This window comes from Triplophysa rosa, linkage group LG9 (genome assembly GCF_024868665.1).
Source record: "Triplophysa rosa linkage group LG9, Trosa_1v2, whole genome shotgun sequence".
NCBI lineage: Eukaryota > Metazoa > Chordata > Actinopteri > Cypriniformes > Nemacheilidae > Triplophysa > Triplophysa rosa.
In genome coordinates, this window is record NC_079898.1 from 13,154,338 (window position 1) to 13,176,767 (window position 22,430).

Below are 22,430 nucleotides of genomic sequence, written 5' to 3' on the forward strand. Positions count from 1 at the left end.
GATGGAGGGAACGAGACGTTGTGTCCTTCATGCCACAACGCGTGCAGCCCGCTGCAGCAGTCGTGAGAGGCTCTCAGGCTCCTCGGCCCAAAAGGTGAATGAATGCAGCACGCCGTCTCCCTTTTATACCCAGATATCCGGGGGCGGAGTCCGGCATGCAAATCTCATTCGCCAATTTCATTGGCCTTTTCTAAGTCTAATCGAAGTTGATAGGTTCTCAAAACAAACCCCATCTGTCGGTTCGAAACAATGTCTCTTTCCCTCCATCAGGGAACTGAGGTTACATCCGTAACAAAAACGTTTTGTTTATCGAACCGACAACTGCAGGTCCTCTGTCTTCCAGCAGAGGGCAGTGAGTGTGTTGTTAGCATAATGATATAGCCTGACACAATAAGTTGACATGGCTAGACTCATTAAAGTGAAGTTTTCCACTTTCTATTCTATTAGTGGACTTTTCTACTCGACTCGTTCCATTCTGTCACAAACACACCCACTCAAACACACTCATTAAGATGTGATGGTACCTGAACCTCACTCTCTGGGATTGGACAGTGATTAATGTGTCTGAGCTCTGTTGAGACTCCACTTAAATCCATCTCTCGAACACTTTCTCTCTTTAAATGAATACACAAGGTTATTAGAGATGTTGAAAATGGTGGCAATTGTACCCCACTCTGCATTTGTGAACAAAATGTCGAAATAAACATTGATTGATGCAATATATGTATATAAACTTTTATAAATCTAAAATGCAACAAAACAGGGTCGTAACGTGTCAGGCAGTCAATGAAACGCAGAGGCATGCACTTAACTTTTTTATGTCCTTTGAATCTTCGGTGTCATTTACTTAAGTTTCATTCATCCGTCATCACTCAGCTTCAATCATTCTGGAACAATGTTCCTATCTTTATCTGATCGTCCCTGAAAATATTTACAAAACTGCTAAAGCATCCTATTTGTGAACACTTTTTGAATGCTTATACTATATTTAAAAAAAGATAAAAAATATTTCTTTCTCTCCTTCTAACATTAATTTCATTAGCATTTTGTATTATTTTCTAAATTGTTTTATTATACCCCTCTCTTTTGTAAATTGTTAGGGTTTAAGGGTTTTCTAAGTTTTTCCAAAGGTTTTCACAATAGTGATGGGTCAGATATCAATATTTCATTGTTTAAATACCGATGTGAAGTCGCTAAAGTATTTTTTGTTTTTAAAGCCTTGTTTTTCATAGTAGCTAAGGCCGATACACATAGGTGTTTTTTATATGAAAAGAAAGGCTTTTTAACTATAAAAATCTATGTGAGTCCCTGGATATAGAATTTTTTTTATTTATTAAGAAGAATCCACGATTTTTTATTTAATTTAATATAATGGTAATAAATACATTATTTGACAATTTATATTTCAAGTTTTGACTGAAATCTTCACATACATAATGCTAAAAAAACACGTTTACACTCGGATTAATCATTCTGACTATGCTTGCATAAAGAATTTACAAAGACAATCAGGCCTGTAGTTTAATCTTATATGCTAATTTTTGTGGTTATGTGGTTGACTTGAATGTTCGAACAATTTTGTTGTATTGGCCGGTATTAAAATTGTTGCATAGAAAAAACACTGCTTGCATTGGCCGGGAATCGAACCCGGGCCTCACGCGTGGCAGGCGAGAATTCTACCTTAAATTCCCCCTTAGGCATGTTTTGTTTCTTGTGTATTTTCAATGTTCTGCAACTCTACCAGCAGACTTATTTTTTGGTGGCATGTTAGATTTAGAAACCTCATGTGGCTAAACCTCACATACCTGTGGGATCACACAGATTAGTAGGACTTCACAAGCATTGGTGGTTCAGTGGTAGAATTCTCGCCTGCCACGCGGGAGGCCCGGGTTCGATTCCCGGCCAATGCAGCTTTTCTGCTTTGCTTTTTTAGTTTTTCCTGTTTGATTGTTTTTTTGTTGTAATATCTTCCAATTTTTGTAATAATTGAAATAAAGCAATTAGTGCACTGAAGATATTGTACTACCTTGGATCTTGTTTACTACTGTCATGGATTTATGTCTAAGCACCACTGTATCTACTATATGTGTATATGTAATGGCATTACTGTAGAACAGCACTTTTTCGTTTTCTGTTACATTTTGTTCTTTTCTTACTATGAATTTTCTATGAACAATGGAACTGAGTGATTCTGCACATGTAGATCTATGTTTTTTTGAGAGTTGAATCTCACTCTTTGTCAGGCACTAACTCCTGGTCAGTGGCAGAGGCAAATGGAGCATTTGTGCAAGGAGGATATGGCCACAGCAGTGTCTTTGACAGCTCTTCACATTCCATATACGTCCATGGGGGATACAAAGCCTTTCCTGCCAACAAATATGGCCTAGTGGATCACTTATACCGCTACCAGGTCCACACACGCACCTGGTGAGTATTTACGCGGTGTGCATTTTATAAAAAAAGTTGGTAAACATGATTACAATAATGGCAGGTTTCTTGTGGATGATGGGTGCAATTCAAGGCTGAATATTAGAATGTAAATGATGACGGATGTTTACATTTTTGGGTAAACTATCCCTTTAAGTCCTGCTCTGGTTGACCCCTTAAATGTGTTGTACCTACTTTGTAAATTAATACTTTTTTTTTCCATATGCCGTTTGTTGCTTTACTGTTGTGCAATGCAGATGCTCTTCACATTGTGCATGCATACAGTCAATTGACCCTTCGGAAGCAGTTTGATTGACAGGCGATCTGACCAATCATAACGACGATATCATGTGCCCCCTTGACTGACCACCATTTTGGCCGACAAACAAACCAGTCCCCAAACCTGCCGTAGTAGTAGAGCTTTGGTGAATAATATGAAAAAAAGAATCGCTTTTTAATTATTGTAATAGTAAACCGAGAGATATATACCAAGCTTTAATGGATATTCACACTATAACAATAAACAATAACTAAGTTATAACTTAAAAAAATCATTCTAAATGAAGGAGAATAGCGGAGTTCACGTCACAACTATACCAATACATATACGAGACACGATATTGTTGGAATCATTAATGTACGAATTACAGACGGAAGCGTTCGGGAAGTGCTAATATAATACTTTTTAATATATTACTTGCATACGTATTACATGTATGAGCAAGCTGGCAAGATATGCTTTGCGTCCCTGTGATGCGATGCCTTCAGAGAGCAACATTTGCAGTGACATTTTAAAGGAAAGACATTTTCAGCAATGAAGTCGTTGTAACGGTATAGAGACTCGGAACACAGGGGTTAAAAGCCAGACAAGTATTTATTGGCAAGATGGAATAATGAACAAGATATATCTGTGAGACAGTCTATGGAATTTCCGATAATGCGGTGGCAGATGACTTGGAGAGTTTACCAGGAATTGGTGGAGATGTGGAAGACAATGACCAGATGTTGAACACGAAGGCCATGGAGGGCACACGGGAACACTGGAGAGATACGAGGGAGTCTTGGGAACAGACACTATGAGATTGAAGGAGACACGGAGGTCGGAGTAGTCCACATGGTGAGTAGTTTCCACAATGAGAATCGCGAGTGTTGAGTCCACTTTCCGAAAGGGAGACCGGACAGTGTCTGAGTGCTCGTGGCTGTGGAATGTGGGGTGAATCCTGTATTGCGGTGGTAGCTTCAGCTCATAGGAGACCTCATTGATGCCACGTAGGATGAGAAAGGGAAGTCTCAGGCGAATGTCCCAGGTCGAGAGCCATTCCTGCTGTCCGGGTTGGTAGGAGGGTGTTGGTGCTCTGCGGGTATCTGCATTGTGTTGATGGGTTCTGATGGCTTTCTGGAGGTGTTGGTGCGCTGAGTCCCAGACCCTCTCGCTCTCCTGGAACCAGTGGGTGACAGAAGGGACCTCGGAGGGTTCACCTGACCAGGGGAATAGAGGCAGTTGATAGCCGAGTACGTACTGGAATGGAGTAAGGTTGGTGGTTGATTGCTGGAGTGAGTTCTGTGCGTACTCGGCCCAGGCAAGGAACCGGTTCCAGGAGTTCTGGTGGTTATGGCAGAAGGTATGGAGGTAGCGACCAATCTCTTGAATTTTCCTCTCTGTTTGACCGTTGCTCTTTGGATGATACCCGGAGGTCAGACTTATGGTCACACCTAGGAGTGAGAAGGCTTTCCAGACTCGGGAAATGAACTGTGGCCCTTGGTCGGAAACTATGTCATCTGGAATGCCGAAGTTATGGAACACATGATTGAATAGAGCCTCTGCCGTTTCCAGGGCGGAAGGTAGACCTTTTAGTGCAGGGGTCTCAAAAGCCCGGGGGCCATTTGAGGCCCGTGGGATGATATTTTGTGGCCCCCTACTTGACATCAAAGTTTAGTGTTAGTGCGGCCAGCATGTTGTTCTAAAACGCACCTTTTTGCTGAGTCTTGCCACGCTTTTATTTTTTATCACTTATGGCAGGGGTCTCCAACCTTTTTTTTTAGCATATGCGCTGTTAATGCAGCGTTAAAAAACTCTTGTCAGTTTTTTTTTTTACTTTCACTTTCTGTATGACTGTAGTTTCAACATTAGTCACTTGGTTGAAACGTGTTCCGGAGTGGACGGAAAATATATGCCATCACCCAGTTCCAGTCATGTCTCTCTCAAAACGTGCCGTGAAGAGAAAGGTTGGCGAAGAGCACAGGCAATTTCAGGAAATGTGGGAGACGGAATATTTTTTTGTCGAGCACAAGGACACCCCTACGTGTCTCATGTGCACAGAGAAATTTGCGATGTATAAAGGATACGTCAGACGTCATTACTCAACTAGACATGCTGAGGAGTATACAAAATACCAGGGAGATGAGAGAAAGAACCGGGTCGCCAATCTTAAAAAATGTCTATTGAGGCAACAAGATTTATTCAAGAAAGCAAGCAAAAAGAATGAAGTAGCAGTCGAAGCTAGCTACGTGGTAAGTGAGATGATTGCTAGGGCCGGAAAGCCATTCAAAGAAGGCGAATTAATCAAAAAGTGCATGTTACTAGCTGCAAGTAAAAGAAGGGTCAGTTTAGCAACATTAGCCTTTCAGCTAACACAGTGGCAAAGCGCATTTCTGACCTGTCAGAAAACATATATGGTCAACTGCGTGAGAAAGCCGAATGTTTCTGTGCATACTCAGTCGCTCTTGATGAGCACGGACAACACTGACACTGTGCAGCTTGCAGTATATGTCCGTGGTGTTGACTACAATTTTGAAGTGATCGAGGAGTTGCTTGCGGTGATTCCAATGCATGGTCAGACCACCGCTCAGGAGATATTCCGCCAGCTGTGTGGTGCTATTGAGGATGCCGGTTTGTCATGGAAGAGGTTTGCTGGAATAACAACCGACGGAGCGCCATCAATGACAGGAAGGAAAAATGGACTGGTGGCACTTGTTCAAAGAAAACTGGAAGGGGAGAATGTGGAGGAGGCCATTGCTCTGCACTGCATTATCCATTAGCAGGCCCTTTGTGGCAAATGCCTGAGGTTTGACAATGTGATGTCTGTTGTTGTGAAAAGCATCAACCATATCAGATCCAGGGGCTTAAAGCACCGGCAGTTCTGCACCTTTTTGAAAGAAATAGAGTCAGAATATGAGGATGTGCTCTACTTCACCGAGGTACGTTGGCTCAGTAGGGGAAACGTCTTGAAGAGGTTTTCTGAGTTGAGAGCAGAAGTGAAAGCCTTCATGGAGCAGAATGGGATGGCTGTTCCTGTGTTAAGTGATCCCAAATGGCTCATGGACTTAGCTTTTCTTGTTGACATCACACAAGAGCTGAATGTACTGAACAAGAAGTTACAAGGCCAGGGGCAGCTTGTCAGTGCTGCCTATGACAACGTGAGGGCATTCTCTACAAAACTTGTGTTATGGAAAGCCCAGCTCTTTCAGACAAACCATTGCCATTTCCCAGCATGCAAGGCACTCATGGATGTGGACACACCATTCAGTGGTGAGAAGTATGCTGATGCCATTATGAAGCTACAGGAGGAATTTGATCGCAGGTTTGCAAACTTCAAGACACACAAGAGCCACTTTTCACATTTTTGCTGACCCCTTCGATGTGCAAGATGCTCCTCCTGTACTTCAAATGGAGCTCATTGACCTGCAGTGCAATTCTGAACTCAAAGCGAAGTTCTGGGAGGTGAGTGGAAACACAGACAAGCTTGGACAATTTTTGAGAGAATTGCCACCCACCTTCCCTGAGATGTCCAAGATGTTCAAGCGGACCATGTGCCTTTTTTGCAGTACATATCTATGGGAAAAGCTCTTCTCCACCATGAACTTCAATAAGTCAAAGTACAGGTCCAGACTTACTGACGTGAATCTTCAAGCCATATTGAGGATTTCAACTGTTTCCTCCCTCAAGTCAAATGTATCTCAGCTGTGTGAGAGGAAGCGCTGCCAGATCTCTGGCAGCAAGGAGTAGGCAAGAGAAGCCTATGTTCTGAAGAACCGTTCATGTTCAGAAGGAAAGTTCATGTTCAGAAGGAAAGTTCATGTTCAGAAGGAAAGTTCATGTTCAGAAGGACAGTTCATGTTCAGAAGGACAGTTCATGAAGAACCTTTCATGTTCAGAAAGGAAAGTTCAAATTCAGAGGAACCGTTCATGTTCAGTAGAAACATTCATGTTGAAGAACTGTTAATAATACAGATTGAGAATACTGGATAAGTTGTGCTCCTTTTTTTGGAATACTTGAAACCCTTTTTTTGTGGGATACTTAATGTGGCCCAGCCTGACCCAGACTCTACCTCCAGCGGCCCCCAGGTAAATTGAATTTGAGACCCCTGTTTTAGTGGGACCAAACAACAGGCCTTGGAGAATTGATCTAATGCCACCAGAATACAGGTTTGGCCATTGGCTGCAGGGAGGTCTGTGACGAAGTCTACTCCTAGGTGTGACCAGGGTCGTCGGGGAACAGGGAGAGGAACTAGCTTTCCAGCAGTAAGGTGGCGTGTCGCATTTCCGACACCGTCTCACGTACCTTCTGATGTTTTCAGCCATTCCCGGCCACCAGAAGCGATCTTTAAGCAGCGAGAGGGTACGATTGGCCCCAGGATGACCAGTGCCCAGTGAAGTGTGTGCTGAATGGATAAGAGGAGTTCTTTGGGTACGTGGGACGTAAGTATGGGTGTGAGGGCACCCCGGTGGAGCTGGATCGGAGACACTGGCCAATCGGATCTCTTCCTCCAGAGACCACTGGATCGGACTGACAATCAGATCAGCAGGAATAATCGGGTCGTTCAGTTCTGTGTTTTCCTCGGGAGCATGGAGTCGTGATAGAGCATATGCCTTGACATTTTTAGATCCGGGACGGTAAGTAATCTTGAAGTGGAAGATTGCGAAGAACAGAGCCCACTGGGCTTGTCTGGGGTTGAGTCTCTAAGACTGCCCCAACTCCGGTAGTGGAAGCATCCACCTCCACGACGAAGGGCCTCTCTGGATTCAGGTGAACTAGGAGTGGGGCAGACGTGAACGCATTTTGGAGCTTCTTCATGGCGATGGAGGCTGCTGGAGTCCAGGACAGAGACTTGGGTTTGCCTTTTAGCAAATCGGTGAGGGGTGAAGTGATGGAACTGTAACCTTGGATAAATCGACGATAAAAATTGGAAAAACCTAGGAATCTTAGGAGCTTTTTGACGGTAGTGGGAACGGGCCAGGAGTGGATTGCTTCTACCTTCCTCTCGTCCATCGAAATCCCTTCAGGACTGATGTTGTATTCTAGGAACTGGATGGATTGCAGATGAAAAGTAAAATTTTCTGCCTTCAGGTAGAGCTGGTGTTTGTGGAGCCTCTGGAGAACTTTGGTGACATGCTGATGGTATTCCACTTCATTCTGGGAGTATATCAAGATGTCGTCTATGTAGACTATCACGAAGCGGTGGAGGTATTCCCGGAAGACCTCATTCATGTAGATTCAGATTTAGATTTAGATTCAACTTTATTGTCATTGCACATGTACAAGTACAAGGCAACGAAATGTGACCTCTGCATTTAACCCATCCAGAGAGTAGTGAACACACGCACAGCAAGTGGTGAACACACGTACCCCCGGAGCAGTGGGCAGCTATCACTGCAGCGCCCGGGGAGCAAGTAGGGGTAAGGGGTAAGGAGAGGGAGTAGATCTTTCCTCTGGGAACTGGTGCATCGGGGATGAGGTCTATGGCACAGTCCCATGGTCTATGAGGTGGAAGTCTCAAGGCTTTCTGGGGACAGAAGACATCGTTGAAGGGGGTATATTCTGCTGGAATTTGTACTGATAGTTGATCCGGGGGACTTTCAATGGAGGTGGTTCGGATGGAGATCGTAGGAGCAGGTTGATGAGATCGAGGGAGATATGGGAAACCTTGAGGAAAACATCTTTTACCCCACCTCAAGACTTCCCCAGATTACCAAGAGAGAACAGAATCGTGCTGGATGAGCCACGGTCGCCCTAGGACTATGTCTGCGGTGGAACCCTCCAGAACCAGCAAACAGATGGAACCAGCTAACATTCTTACACATGGAGATAGCCGATTTGGAGTCTGATGGGTCCTACACCGAAGCGAACCTGTCCCCGGCCTAGGGGTTTTCCCGTGATTGATTGTACTTTGTAGGAGACGTCATTGAGTTTCTTAATAAGCTGGAGCTGCTTGCAGAGGTTCGGGGAGATGAAATTGCCGGCTGACCCAGAGTCGAGGAGGGCATCCACTGAAACACATTGGTCAGGGGTAGTGAGTGTCACAACAGTGGTGAGCGGATACACATTGATAGAAGAAGAGTTAACGACACTCAACGTAGGGCGTGGAGGCTCAATGGGACAATTTCTACGAAAATGTCCCGAGGAACCACAGTAGATACACAGACACTGGGTCAGCCGACGTTGACGTTCTCCAATGGACAATCGAGTATTGTCTACTTGCATCAGCTCGGTTGCTGGTTCTGGGGAACTGAATGTCTCTGGCTGGCGGAGGACAGGGGGCTTATGAATCTTTTGGCTTTCCATACAGGACTGCATTCGGGCCGCTACACGGAAGGATAACTGGATGAAACATTCTAGGCCAATGGAGTCGTCATGGGCAGCGAGCTGTAACCGAAGAGCAGGTTCGAGTCCCTGTCGATAAGTTGTAAGCAGGGGGAGCTTATTCCATCCGCTTGCTGTGGCTAGGGTGCGGAATCGGAGGGAGTAGTCTTGAATGGAGGATCTACCTTGTTTTAAATGCTATAGCTGTTCTCTAGCTGATGTGTCACCTTCCGGGCGGCCGAAGACCTCCTTGAAGTGTATGGTGAACTGGTCGAAGGACTGCGTGGCCAGTCTGTTCTGACACCACAATGACTCCACCCATTGGAGTGCCCGACCCGACCCGACCCGACAACAGCGAAAGCATGTAGGCGATCTTGGCTCTTTCTCTGGGAAAAACGTGGGGTTGCATCCCCAGAGTGCGTGAGCATTTTAGTAGGAATCCGTTGCAGTCCTCCGCCGAGCTAGAGTAGGGTGCCGGGTTGACCACGGGACCAGTGAGTATTGGTGGAGCTGAAACTACAGGTCCAGTTGGTGCCGGTGGAGTGGTGGAGGGCGGTGTTGGAGTAAGCACCCAACGAAGGGAATCCACCAACTCCTGGAAAGGGTCCATACCCGCCTGGCTATGATGGTAAGGTCCGGTCTTCTGTAACAGTATAGAGACTCGGAACACAGGGGTTAAAAGCCAGACAAGTATTTATTGGCAAGATGAAATAATGAATAGAATATATCTGTGAGACAGTCTATGGAACTTCCGATTAGGCGGTGGCAGATGACTGGGAGAGTTTACCAGGAGTTGGTGGAGACGTGGAAGACAATGACCAGATGTTGAACACGAAGCCCGTGGAGGGCACACGGGAACACTGGAGAGATACAAGGAGTCTTGGGAACAGACACTGTGAGATCGAAGGAGACACGGAGGTCGGAGTAGTCCACACGGTGAGTAGTTTCCACAATGAGAATCGCAAGGGTTGAGTCCACTTTCCAAAAGGGAGACTGGACAGTGTCTGAGTGCTTGTGGCTGGCTTTTTTAGTGAGATTACGGTGATTGGGGACGATGATCAGGTGCGCAGGCTTAGGGATCGGGTGATTGTAAAAGTGGCAGCGGGGCGGAGCTTGGGGTTTCCGTGACAGTCGTAAAGCAACAGCTGAACTGTGTTTGTTGTTTATAACACAAATAAAGATTAAGACGCTGATGGACTGTTATTATTTTCCGTACAGAACTAATATTTAAAAGTTTACTTTCGTTTTCACAAAGATGGATCACGGCCGACCAAAACTCTGACTCTCTCTCAAATTGTCATTAAATTTCAGAGTAAATATAAACACTTACTACACCACATTTAGATTAGATATACATCCATTTGTGTGACAGTAGTAGCTAGTTTAGAATTAACGTAACGTTATCGTTTGCTGGTATGTACACAAATATAGGTATAATTATTGTTACGGTTATCTCAAATCCTGAATGGCACACATTTACACTGGGAGCGCATGGCTGATACTGAAAGCTTGTCGGATATAGCAACAGGAACAAAAGGGGGGGGGGGGCAGGTTTTTGCGTAGGGTCAATTGTACATAATAGGCATGCTTTTCATTATTATGAGATGCTTAGTCACAGTGGATTTGGCCTAAAGTTGTACCAAGGCCTCTTGCGTGGTGAGTCAGCCTTCATCCACCAGCTATGCTTTTATAAAAGTTTGCAAACGTTTCGTGAAGCTCATTGGTACCCAAAACACGAAGCAGGGCTAGAAGTCAATTTAAGGTTTCTCTTGTATTTGTCCCTGTTTCATACTCAAAGCCTGTTCACTTAAAAGTTGTTGGCTGGCACAAAGCAAGCTTTTGAATCTGTTTCTTGTAGAATGATGTGACTTCTGCACTTGCAGATTGATTTTTTTATGCTAGTGTTTTTTGCCCTTCTCTTCTCTGCTTGTCCTAACAGTGAAACCTATATTTAAAAGCACTCTTGTGCATTAAGGATCTCACGCTCACACACATACATGATTCTGGCTGTGCATGCTGCACTTTCTGGCTTTTGATTGGCAGAGCAAGTGAAAAAACAACACAATGTATCAAAGAGAGCTTCGGTTACAGGGCTCAGGGTGTTTGACAGAGTGAAGAGATAAGTGCTGAGTGGATGTGGAGTGACACGAGTGCTTTTTTCTCACACATACAAACAAACAAACAAACACAATGAGGCTGAGCCAGAGATGACACATTAGTCTAATAAACATTTAATCGTTGTACTAATGCTACACCAAAACTTAACCTTCACAGGAATCATTTTCATATTTTTATTAAGATATTATTTGTGACCCTGGACCACAAAACCAGTCATAAGTCGCACGGGTATATTTGTATACAATACATTGTATGGTCAAAACTATAGATTTTTCTTTTATGCCCAAAATCATTAGGATATTAAGTAAAGATTATTTTGTAAATGTTTTACCGTTAATATATAAAAACGTTATTTTTGTGAGCAAAATCGCTAACAAAAATGGCCGGAAACACACCCACAAACTTTGCTCGCTTTGGGAATTACCCACTCAAGTTTGGTATCTATGTAAAGCTTAGAATTTCTGCTTTTGGGTTCATCTACTCTCCGCATCATCATAACAGCGGTAAGCCAACAGAGAGCGCTAAAACAAACCTGCTACACTGTCTCAGATGGACAACTTTAAAGGCGATTTTCTCAATATTTTGAATTTTTTGCACCCTCAGATTCCAGATTTTCAAATAGTTGTATCTTGGTCAAATATTGTCCCTAACAAACCATACATCAATGAAAAACTTATTTATTCAGATTTCAGATGATGTACAAATCTCAATTTCAGAAAATTGACCCTTATGACTGATTTAAAGGTCCAGTGTCACATTTAGTATGGTTTGTTCAATGGAATTGTAGGGATGGTTTGCATTTCCTTAAAATGTAGTAAATATCAAGGCCCGGTTGCAAGAAACCCCTTAGAGTAAGAAAACTCTTTATAACAATACTGTTAGAATTAAGGGTTTTCATACCCTAAGGGGTTTCTTGCAACCGGGCTCAGGTCCTATGTTGTAAGGATGTTTTTGCCCCATTGTAGCTGAAATCAAATTCTAGGTTTGTCTTGGGAGGTTACGTAAAATGTGCAATGCAGGTTTTTTGGGGGGACATTTAAAAATGCAATGCTTGTTGCAGTGCAAGATACAGCAGTCATACTCATCTGCTAGAACATGTTCAATTTAGTAGTACTTTAAAGGCAATTATACAACTTCTTTTATTCTAGTGTTTTTTCTAAAGCGCTTTCCACTAAAAACAAATCAAAATTCAAAAGTAAAAGTAAAGCAGAAATATAGTATAAACTAGTTGACTTTACTGACCTAGTTATGTTGATCATGTAGCCCCAATTCCTAGTATTCTGTTGTATTGTGTGTGTATACAGTATATCATAGACTGGATAAAATATGGAAGTAGTGTCCGTGACGTCACCCGTAGGTTTGTGAAGAGTAAAAATGAAGCCTAAAGTAGGCGGAGCCGGTTGTCGCCATCGCGCGTCACTCCTGGATAATCGTAAATGGGCAAAGAGGCAAGATGTGGTTGGAGCTGAGGCGCCCGGCTGGCTGAAACCACTTGTCACTCCAGTGGCCACGCAACTATTTTGCATAATTTTAAGGCTTAATATAAGTTAAACAAGTGAGTTATAAAAAAAATCACCCTCCTCACAGTTGTCATGAAAGGTAAAATTACCCTTACCCGTAAACATGTTTTTTTGTGCTGTAAAGTTGGCCATTTTAACATGGGGCTCAATGAGATTCTGCTCTGTTTTGGAGCCAGCCTCTAGCGGCCAGTCAATGAATTGCAGTTTTAGTCACTTCCGTGTTGGTTTCACGAGAGAGACCGGAAGATTGCCCCTTGGTATATATGCACAAGTGATGCATACATGTGTGATTGTGTGTGGGTAGATATCTCCATGGTGCCATATTAGTGATGGTGTCCATCTGCGTATCTGACCTGCCCTGTGGAGAGTGACCTTCAGGCCAACTGTTTCATCCCATAAGCTTAACATGCGCTCACAATGCATTACTAAAGCAAATGGCTCATGTGTTTTGCCTCTGCAGGTTTATTCTGAAGGAAGGTGGCCTGGCGAGATATCTTCACTCCATTGTGTTGATCAGTGGAGTTCTGCTGGTGTTCGGGGGAAACACTCATAATGACACCTCGCTCAGTAACGGGGCCAAGTGCTTCTCATCAGACTTCATCTCCTATGACATCGGTATGGGCCACCTGTGATCTCACTTCTCTGGTTTCTTACAAATGTACTTCCCTAAAGGTGAAGTGTGGGATTGCAAATCGATTTTCATAAATAATGTTTATTTCTAAAATGTACTGAATAATTTGTGATCTGCAGGCATTTACTTCACATACTTCTATATTGTCATAAATTACTTCAAACATTATGGCATTTTTGCCAATGGAAGACTATTGACTCTGTTTCCATTTCCATTGTGGTGCAGAATTTACACACTTCACCTTTAAAAAAAGTTTATTAAAATGCATTTATCTATAAAGCAAAGAAATGTGTTTGCTATCTACGAGTGCGCCATGGTTTCATCAAGCCTATGTTGATATACCCATATATGTGAATTACGACTCTTGAGTATGAATGGACCCGCCAGTGGCATATTCTGGAAAATCAGATGGCATGCACACTCAGCACTACAGTTACTGTAAATTGTTGCATTCAAACTGCTGCAGTGTGATTTTACTGACAGTTCATTATAGAAAGCTGATAAGCCAGTGCACATCTACTGGAATGCACAGTTGTGTCATAATAGAACCTCCCAGAATATTGCCGACATAAGCGAGACGACAGGATGCGATGAGTGCTTGTGTGGTGTCTGTAATCAGATCTTCGGTGATACACTCACGGAAGACCTCCCAGGGCAGGACACCTCAAATAGCCTGCATGCCTCCCGTGCATCGCTCTCACTTTCTGAGTGTCTGTGGCTCTGTTCCAAAAACTAGATAGTTTCCCATGTAGGCAGCTCTTTAAAGGGGTTTGGGTTAAAGTTAAAAGTTAAAGACAAACTTTAATATAGGAATGAATTATTTATGCATTTTGTCGCATTTTCTGCTGAATTCTCATTACCGTAACATGTCCCGATTTGTCTGAGTGCATTATATGTCGAAATTCAAACTACTAGATGTTCTCAAATGACAAAAAAGAATCGACAGACTATTCATGTACTGTATAGTAAAGATGAAGAAATAGTGGAAAAAAGAAGTGTCCATGACTGATATTCTCATCCTCTGTAACATTTTTAATAGACTGTTTAAACGCACACAAAGATAGTTTGGTTTTATGTGAAGAAACAGATCCACCAGTACCTTTAAAATAGCTAACAAGTTATCAGATTACTTTATATATTTTTATTTTTAAAAACGTAATATTCTCTTGTCATGCTGTGTGTACATGACATTTTCCTTCTCATTACTGATACAGGTGATTTTATGCATAGAAAAAATGTTGCATGTATATTTTTCTATTCAAATATAATGAATTAATGTCTTATGTATGAATAATAAAAACGTAGGCATCATGTTTGCTTCACTTTTTTTAGCAAAACATGATCCGCTAATGGTAATGAGAATTTTAAAGTTGAAATAGTGTTAAACTGTCAGTAAGTTTTGAAATCAATGCCTTTAAACATGTTAAACCTTGTTTTTAATGAATATAAAGCAAATTTGTTGATAAAAGTGTTTTTAAGAAAATAATGTTTGACGTCTTGAAACCAAGATTTTGTGAGTATCACCTGTCTATATAGATGTAATGCAGCAGCTTGGTCGATGTTTTAAGATAGAGGGTGTGAAATTGTGTACTTCTCTAGTCATAAAGATTATTTACAAAGCTTTAAGCATAAACACAGGTGGGGTGTAAACGTAACTTTCCAAATATCCTCAGCATGACCTTTCTCAAGGCAAGACCTCTGATGGATTACTGCTGAAACCTTTGACCTCTGTTGTGAACTTGTGTAATGTGTGGCTGTGGGCATCTGTCTGGTGCGGGCTGTCGAGGGGGGTTGGTAAGGTGTTGATGATGGTAACTGCATGGTACATGTTTCATTTCTTTACTCGCTGGGTGGTGCTGTATGACAGTGCTTTGAAAGCTTTTTTCGCTTGTGTGCAACTTTATTCTGCAGAGTTAGGTGCACAGTAAATAATAGTTTATAATGGGGCGATACACGTAGCAAAGAGTGTACGTCATGTTCTGCATTGCCATGAAATATTAAACACCAATTAACATACACAACATATTTCAGCTCCTCCTCTGAGACCGGTGATGACTTTTACGGTTGTTGTTACGGCTCTGGTTTACTTTGTCCCTGTGGATTGTGGAGCGTGCACTAGGTTTACTGCCACCATTGGAAACTTTGTGAGACGTCTTTGCCTAATGTGAGTCTTGTATAGGAGACTTTACGAGAGGAACGCCCCTAAGTGATTTAAGGCTTTCTTTTCAGTGATGACAGTAATATTTAGCCATCATTAAATCCTCATATGAAGCAGTTGAATGCCAGTCGGCCAGATGGTGTCTGCTCTTTTATGAATATCCGTTTTGATTCTGTTGTACAGTACCTGAGTTGGAGGGGGAATGTGAAGCAATTGGGGAATTAAGAGAGCAAACGAAACGTGTGAACGCTTATGAATGTCAGGTGATATTTCTTGAAATGGTTTGTCAAAATTAAGACACATTCAGATTCACATCTGTGATACTTTGTGTAGCACTAAAACATGAGTTTAGCACAAACCACCTGCAATCTAGTTTAACCATTCCTTGTGGATTTCCCCCCACAATGCTTCATACTTCAATAAAAGTGGAGCGACATCTACCGCTTTCACCTGGTGCTCCTTTACTGCAGTGTGCTTGTGAAGTATTTGTCATATTTATGGACTTGTTGCTGGTTCTCTTCTGGTGTTTGGATGATGGGAGTTGTCATTTTTTAGCACTTTGTCTGATTGCATGGTGTAGACTCCAGAAGTTTGCTTGGACAGACTTTCCTAGCTTTACCTATACTGGCAGCAAGAGCCTGTCTACATATCCATCACAACCACCGAAGCACTGGCCCAAACTAACCCCACTCACTTCACTCATTTAATTTAATTCATTAAGACAACAAATTAGTCTATTTTTTAATCACCAGCAGGCTTACGGTAAATGCTTCTATACTGTTGCTCATAACTGTTGGTCGGCTGTTTTGTTTATGGAGGTAATTCTTTCCTAAAGTATGTATGAAGCATAATGAATGAATTCTTTGGTTTTAGTTAGTAAAAGTTTTTTTTAAATATGTTTTTGAACTGTTTAAAAGAGACCTTTAAAAAGAATATTGTAATGTTGTGCCTTTTAGTTTTGTGTCTGTTATGTTAACTTCTGTTTTAATATAAGCTTGAAAGAAAATTGCACTATTTAAAGGTCCAGTGTATGAAATTTAGCAACATCTAGTGGTGAGGTTGCGAATTGCAACCAACGGCTCACTCCGCCCCTTCCTTTCAAAGCAATACGGTGGCTGCACAGGACTAAGATGTCGTCACGTTTTTGCTTCTTAGCCGAAGGAGATAACGTATTTACGAAACGCACTCTTTAGAGCAGTTTGTCCGTTTAGGGCTACTGTAAAAACAACATGACGAATTCCATGCAAGCAGACCTGCAGTGTATGTAGATAGAAATAGCTCATTCAAAGGTAATAAGTAAATAAAGCTTCATTATGTAAGTTCTTTTATACACCTCTGAAGACATAGTTATGTATATTATTTTGCATTTCTGTCAATAGATCCTCCAAAAAATTACGCACTGGACCTTTAAGCCAATTCCGTAGTAGGACCATACACTTTTTAAGGCTAAATTGCAATTGCCACTTTTTCAAGCTGATTTGGAGTCGCACAATTCAAATAACCTGTAAAGTTGTTTTTTAAGATGCATCCTAATTTGTACTCATAATGGTTTACAAAATCGGGATTAATACATCCCAAATCATTACGTGTTGGAAATGGTATGGTAAAAGTGGGCAGATGGTAAATTATTTGTGGTGAACGGAAGTAGGCATCTGTGCATTGTTTATCAGGGCTCTAGAGTGTGACCAATTTGGTCGCACATGCGACCTAATTTCTCAATGGTGCGACTAAAAAAAATCTGAGGTCGCACCAGTGCGACCAGCCGTTCGAGGGAAAAAAAGTCTCTGCTAAAGTCTCCCTGTGGTTCAACAACAGACACATTAGGCCCATATCGTGGTCTAAACCAATCAGAGATAGTGAAGGGTGGACCCCCCTCTGATTGGCCGTGGTCCAGATATTCCTGTACGTGTGTGTACGTTTGAAAATGCTGTGCTGCAGTCAGACAGAGAGAGGTGAGTAGCCTAGGCCCATCAAATAAACAGAGTGGATGTAGCCGCGGATGATGAGAGAAGATGAAAAGAACGATTGACAACTTTTTCGTTAAGAATGTTAAGTTAAGGCCTGATCCGTCCGAAAATCATAACCAATGCTCTGACACGCTAGACTGTAACTAAATGGTCTCATTTTGCGACAAATTTTCCTGCCAGTGCGACAAGTTTTTCTTAATGGTCGCACTGGTGCGACTGTCAAACTGATCAATATATAATTTTTGCGTATTATAAATTTAATGCGCAGAAATGCTATATTGCGCAAGCTGCGCATTCAGTCACTCATTTTCGTCTCCCCTCCTTCAACCATTCACTTATCTATCAGTGCCCCGCCCCCAAAGACGTAATTCGCGGGTTACGGGTAAGAGGCGAAGGACCGAAAGAGCAGACAAGTGAAGCGCTCAATCTTGCAATTTAAATAAATATGCAGAATATAAGAATTTCCCCTGCTAAGGTACAAAACAGCAAAGATAACGAAATGTGTTGCGAGTATTGTATGCATGTGAAGCTAATGCAGGAAACACGTGTTTAATACTGCAAAGCATACAAAATGTTATACATCACGTTAAATACAATTTATTTGTAATTCGCTACATGAAGAATAATCACTAAAAGCCTTCAGGTCTCCCGGGTTGTTTGAGATATGTGCGCGCCCAGAGAGTCAGAGCACAAAATACTAAACGGGAGTTCTCTTTCACACCTTCTTACTCTGAAACGGACATATTAACACAAAATAACCTAAAAATTCCCATATTAACAAGAAACCTTGTAAAGGTATTCAGTTTGTTTTGTGACCAAACAGTTGGGAAACAAAACACGTGTTCCAGTATATTGCGCGAGCTCTTAAAGGGGAAGCAGCATAATAAAGATCTCTGTTTATATTGTTCATGAAACAACAACGGACGGGCCCAAAAACACTCACTGATATTAAAGGAATTGTGTTCTCTTATAGGAGTCGTTCACAACAAATAAAGGAAGAAAGTAGCTTTAAGAAAGATGTGCTTTAAATATGGTAAAGTGCTGAAAGAGAGATTACATATACAATAAAAATAATTCAATCATAAACAATGATTTGTATTAATTTCTAATTGATTTATTAATGTATTAAACACATTTTAATTAAGTTTTAGTGATTCTTTTTTCTTACCTCACCCCACGACTCTGGTGCTATCAAATTAAGGGCTGGTGCCACCAACTGAATAACTTGGTAGCACCAGTGCCACCTCTCTCAAATGTTAGTCTAGAGCCCTGCTTTCTTGTAGAATTGTGCTTCAAATAAAGAACTTTATGTTGACCAGATTGTTATTTAATCATTTACAAGTCAATATTGCCTATATGGACAGCGATTTAAAAAAAAAAGTGAACTTGTAAAACTGCGGTGTTAAATGCGATGCGGTCGAAAATTTGGGTGCACCTAACTTTTGTGCTGGTGCACCTAAGAAAAAGAGTTAGGCACACCAGTGCAACCAGTGCAAAAAGTTAGTCTAGAGCCCTGTTTATGCAACAGAAGTTCCCTTTCTGTCGGTCTCTCGACGTTGTGTAGAGCCGACAGATGGGGTTCGCTCTTGAGAACCTATCAACTTCTGACTAGTTTAGAAAAGGCAAATGAAATTGGCGAATGAAATTTGCATGCCGGACTCCGCCCCCGGATATCCGGGTATAAAAGGGAGACGGAGTGCTGCATTCATTCACCTTTTGTTCTTCGGAGCCTTCACTCTGATTGACTTCGAGACTTCATCTCTACGCCGAATTACTGCTGGAACCTTATGACGTGATGCAGCGGACTGTCCCTTCTTGCAGCGACTTCCCCTGGGCGTCTCGGCAGTTCCAGAAGTGTTTGAGTTTTTTTCTCTAAAAGACCAAATTTCTCCAGTGTGGCATGTCCCGCTGTTCTCATGGGTACAATACACTCATCGAGGAGGGGGACAGACACGATGCCTGCTTCCAGTACGCTGGGGCAGACGTTGTGGATACGTCCTGCCCGCACTGTGGGCGGTTGACGATTCAGACGTTGCCTCATGGGTGGCTGTGTTCCCACGGGACTCAACCACCACCTCGTCTGCTCCCCGTTCCGTGACGGCAGGACTACGGCCTTGCCATCCGCTACGGCAAGCAGCGAGGGTGATATGAGGATCACTGTGAGCTTTAATCTGCCAGCCACTGGCTCACGGACCGTTCGCACCTCGTCTCGCTCGTCTGACCGTTCCCCAGGAGATGGTCCCACCATCTTGTTCCTCAACCACGTATTCGGAAACTGACAAGAGCCCCCAAACCGTCACGGGCTATGGGATACGATCCGTCTCGGCTACGCGATGCGATACAACTTACCAGACGCCCGCTCAAGTTCAGGACATCCTCTTACTTCAGTCAGAGGCTAGAATGCTCCCGTGCTTCGGGCCAGGGTCACCACCCCTCTGGCAAGCGACCGTGCTCGTCCCTCTAGCCGAGATGTTCAACGGGTTTTGCAACCCGTACTTCATCGTCCCCAAAGGGGGGGTTGCTAGATCTGCATACCCTGAACAGGCACCTACTCAAGCTGCCATTCAGGATGCTCACGCAGAAGCACATCCTGGCGTCTACCAGATGTCAAGATTGGTTCATGGCAATCGACCTGAAGGACGCTTACTTTCATGTCTCGCTTTCGAGGGTGGGCATATCAGTACAGAGTCAATTCAATTCAATTTTATTTATATAGCGCTTTTCACAATGTGCATTGTTCCAAAGCAGCTTTACAGGAGCAAATAAGAAAAAAGAGTCCTCCCTTTTGGTCTGTCCCTGTCCCCACGAGTCTTCACGAAGATCGTGGAAGCCACCCTCACTCCCCTCGGGGAGAGAGGTGTGCGGGTACTAAACTATCTCGACGACTGGCTCATCTGGGCACACTCGCGAGATCTGTTGTGTACACACAGGGACCTAGTGCTCCGGCACCTAGATCAGTTGGGACCACAGGTCAACCGAGAAAAAAGCAAGCTCTCCCCTGTGCAGAGCATCCTCTTTCTCGGTATGGAACTCGACTCTGTCTCCATGACAGCGTGACTGACTCAGAGCGCGCTCAGTCAGTGTTGAACTGCCTGAAACAATTCAAGCAGTCAGCGGTCCCCCTGAAACAATTTCAGAGGCTCCTGGGCACATGGCATCCTCGGTGGGGGTGATCCCCCTCGGGTTGATGCATATGTGACCGCTCCAACACTGGCTACAGAGTCGGGTTCCCTGGAGAGCATGGCACACCGGCAGCAGGCGTATGGTCATCACGCCTCTCTGCCGAAGCACCCTAACCCCCTGGTCTTCAATGACCTTTTTGGCGGACAGGGTCCCCCTAGGGGCAGGTCTCAAGGCACGTCATGGGACGACGGATGCCTCCCTGCAGGGTTGGGGTGCCGTGTGCAACGGGCACGCAGTGTCGGGCGGTGGACGGGCCCCCGCCTGTCTTGGCATATCAACTGCTTAGAGTTGTTGGCTGTGCTACTTGCACTGGAGAGGCTGCAGCCTCTCGTGCAGGGAAAGCATGTGCTGGTCCGGTCGGACAGCACAACTGCCGTGGCGTATATCAAACTACAGGGTGGCATTCGCTCACGGCAGTTAACATGACTCGCCCGACGCCTCCTCCTGTGGAGTCAGCAGGTGATCAGCTCCCTGCGAGCCACACATATCCCAGGCGACCTGAACCTGACAGCCGACGCGCTCTCTCGTCAGTCGACACCTCGCGGAGAGTAGCGACTCCATCCCCACGCAGTCCGGCTCATATGGGAGCAGTTCTGCCAGGCGCAGGTGGACTTGTTGCCTCCCCGGACTCCTCCCATTGCCCACTTTGGTACTCCCTGAACGAGGGACCCCTCGGCACGGATACCCTAGCGCACAGCTGGCCGCGGGGCAAGCGGAAGTACACCTTCCCCCAGTGAGCCTCATTGCACAGGTCTTGTGCAAGGCCAGGGAAGAGGAGCATCAAGTGGTACTAGTTGCGCCCTACTGGCCCAACCGGACTTGGTTCTCAGAGCTGGTGCTTCTGATAACAACTCCCCCCTGGCCGATTCCCCTGACAGAGGACCTTCTGTCACAGGGGGAAGCCACGTAACGGCATCCCAGGCAGACCCCTGGAACTTCCATGTCTGGACCCCCTGCGTGGTTGGGACATCACTCAGGCTAGGGCCTCGGCCACTAGGCGCCTATACGCCCATAAGTGGCGCATCTTCTCGTCCTGGTGCTCTTCTCGAAGAGAAGACCCACGGAGTTGCTCGATCGGGAACGTGCTGTCCCTTCCTCAAGAGAAACTGGAGAGTAACCTCTCCCCCCTCCACACTGGGAGTGTATGTAGCCGCTATGGCCGCACATCACGACCCAGTTGCTGGGAAGTCTCTGGGACAGCACGACCTGGTCATTAGGTTCCTAAGGGGCGTGAGAAGGCTACCGCCTCATCCGCGCTCCATACCCTCTTGCGACCTAGGTGGCGGGCCTCAAGAGGCCCCCCTTTCGAGCCCCTCGGAGCTGCCGCTCTTTCTCACCTCACGATAAAGACGGATTCTCCTGATGGTGCTCACCTCCAAGAGGGTAGGGGACCTACAAGCACCACAGATTGCCTAGAACTTAGGCCCGGTGATTCTCACGTTATCCTGAGACCCCGGCCCGGCTACTTGCCCAAAGTTCCCACCACTCCCCCTAGAGACCAGGTGGTGAACCTGCAGGCGCTCCCCACCGGAGAGGAAGACCCAACCCCATCCGTGTTGTGTCCAGTACGCGCACTGCGCCCCTACTTGGACCACACGCAGAGCTTCAGAAGCTCTGAGCAGCTATTTGTCTGTTTTGGAGGTCAGCAGAAGGGGAGGGCTGTCTCCAAACAGAGGCTGGCGCACTGGATCGTGGATGCCGTTGCTACGGCATACCGATCTCAAGATCGCCCCTGCCCGTTAGGAGTGAGGCACACTCCTCATGGGCACTGGCTCAGGGTGCCTCTCTGGCAGACATCTGCAGAGCTGCGCGTTGAGCTACGCCCAACACCTTCGTGAGGTTCTA

The 22,430-nt window shown here is 44.4% G+C and overlaps 1 protein-coding gene and 1 non-coding gene across 2 annotated transcripts in view; both read left to right on the top strand.

Annotated features, from left to right (window-relative positions):
* Nucleotides 1-22,430, top strand: part of atrnl1a (attractin-like 1a) — a 245,483-nt gene that overhangs the window by 41,016 nt on the left and 182,037 nt on the right. Inside the window, 2 exon segments of the mRNA XM_057341818.1 lie at nt 2,244-2,427; nt 13,107-13,261. Coding sequence (XP_057197801.1) covers nt 2,244-2,427; nt 13,107-13,261 — 339 coding nt within the window.
* Nucleotides 1,840-1,910, top strand: trnag-gcc (transfer RNA glycine (anticodon GCC)). Its single transcript has one exon. It is a non-coding gene; the product is annotated as a tRNA-Gly (tRNA).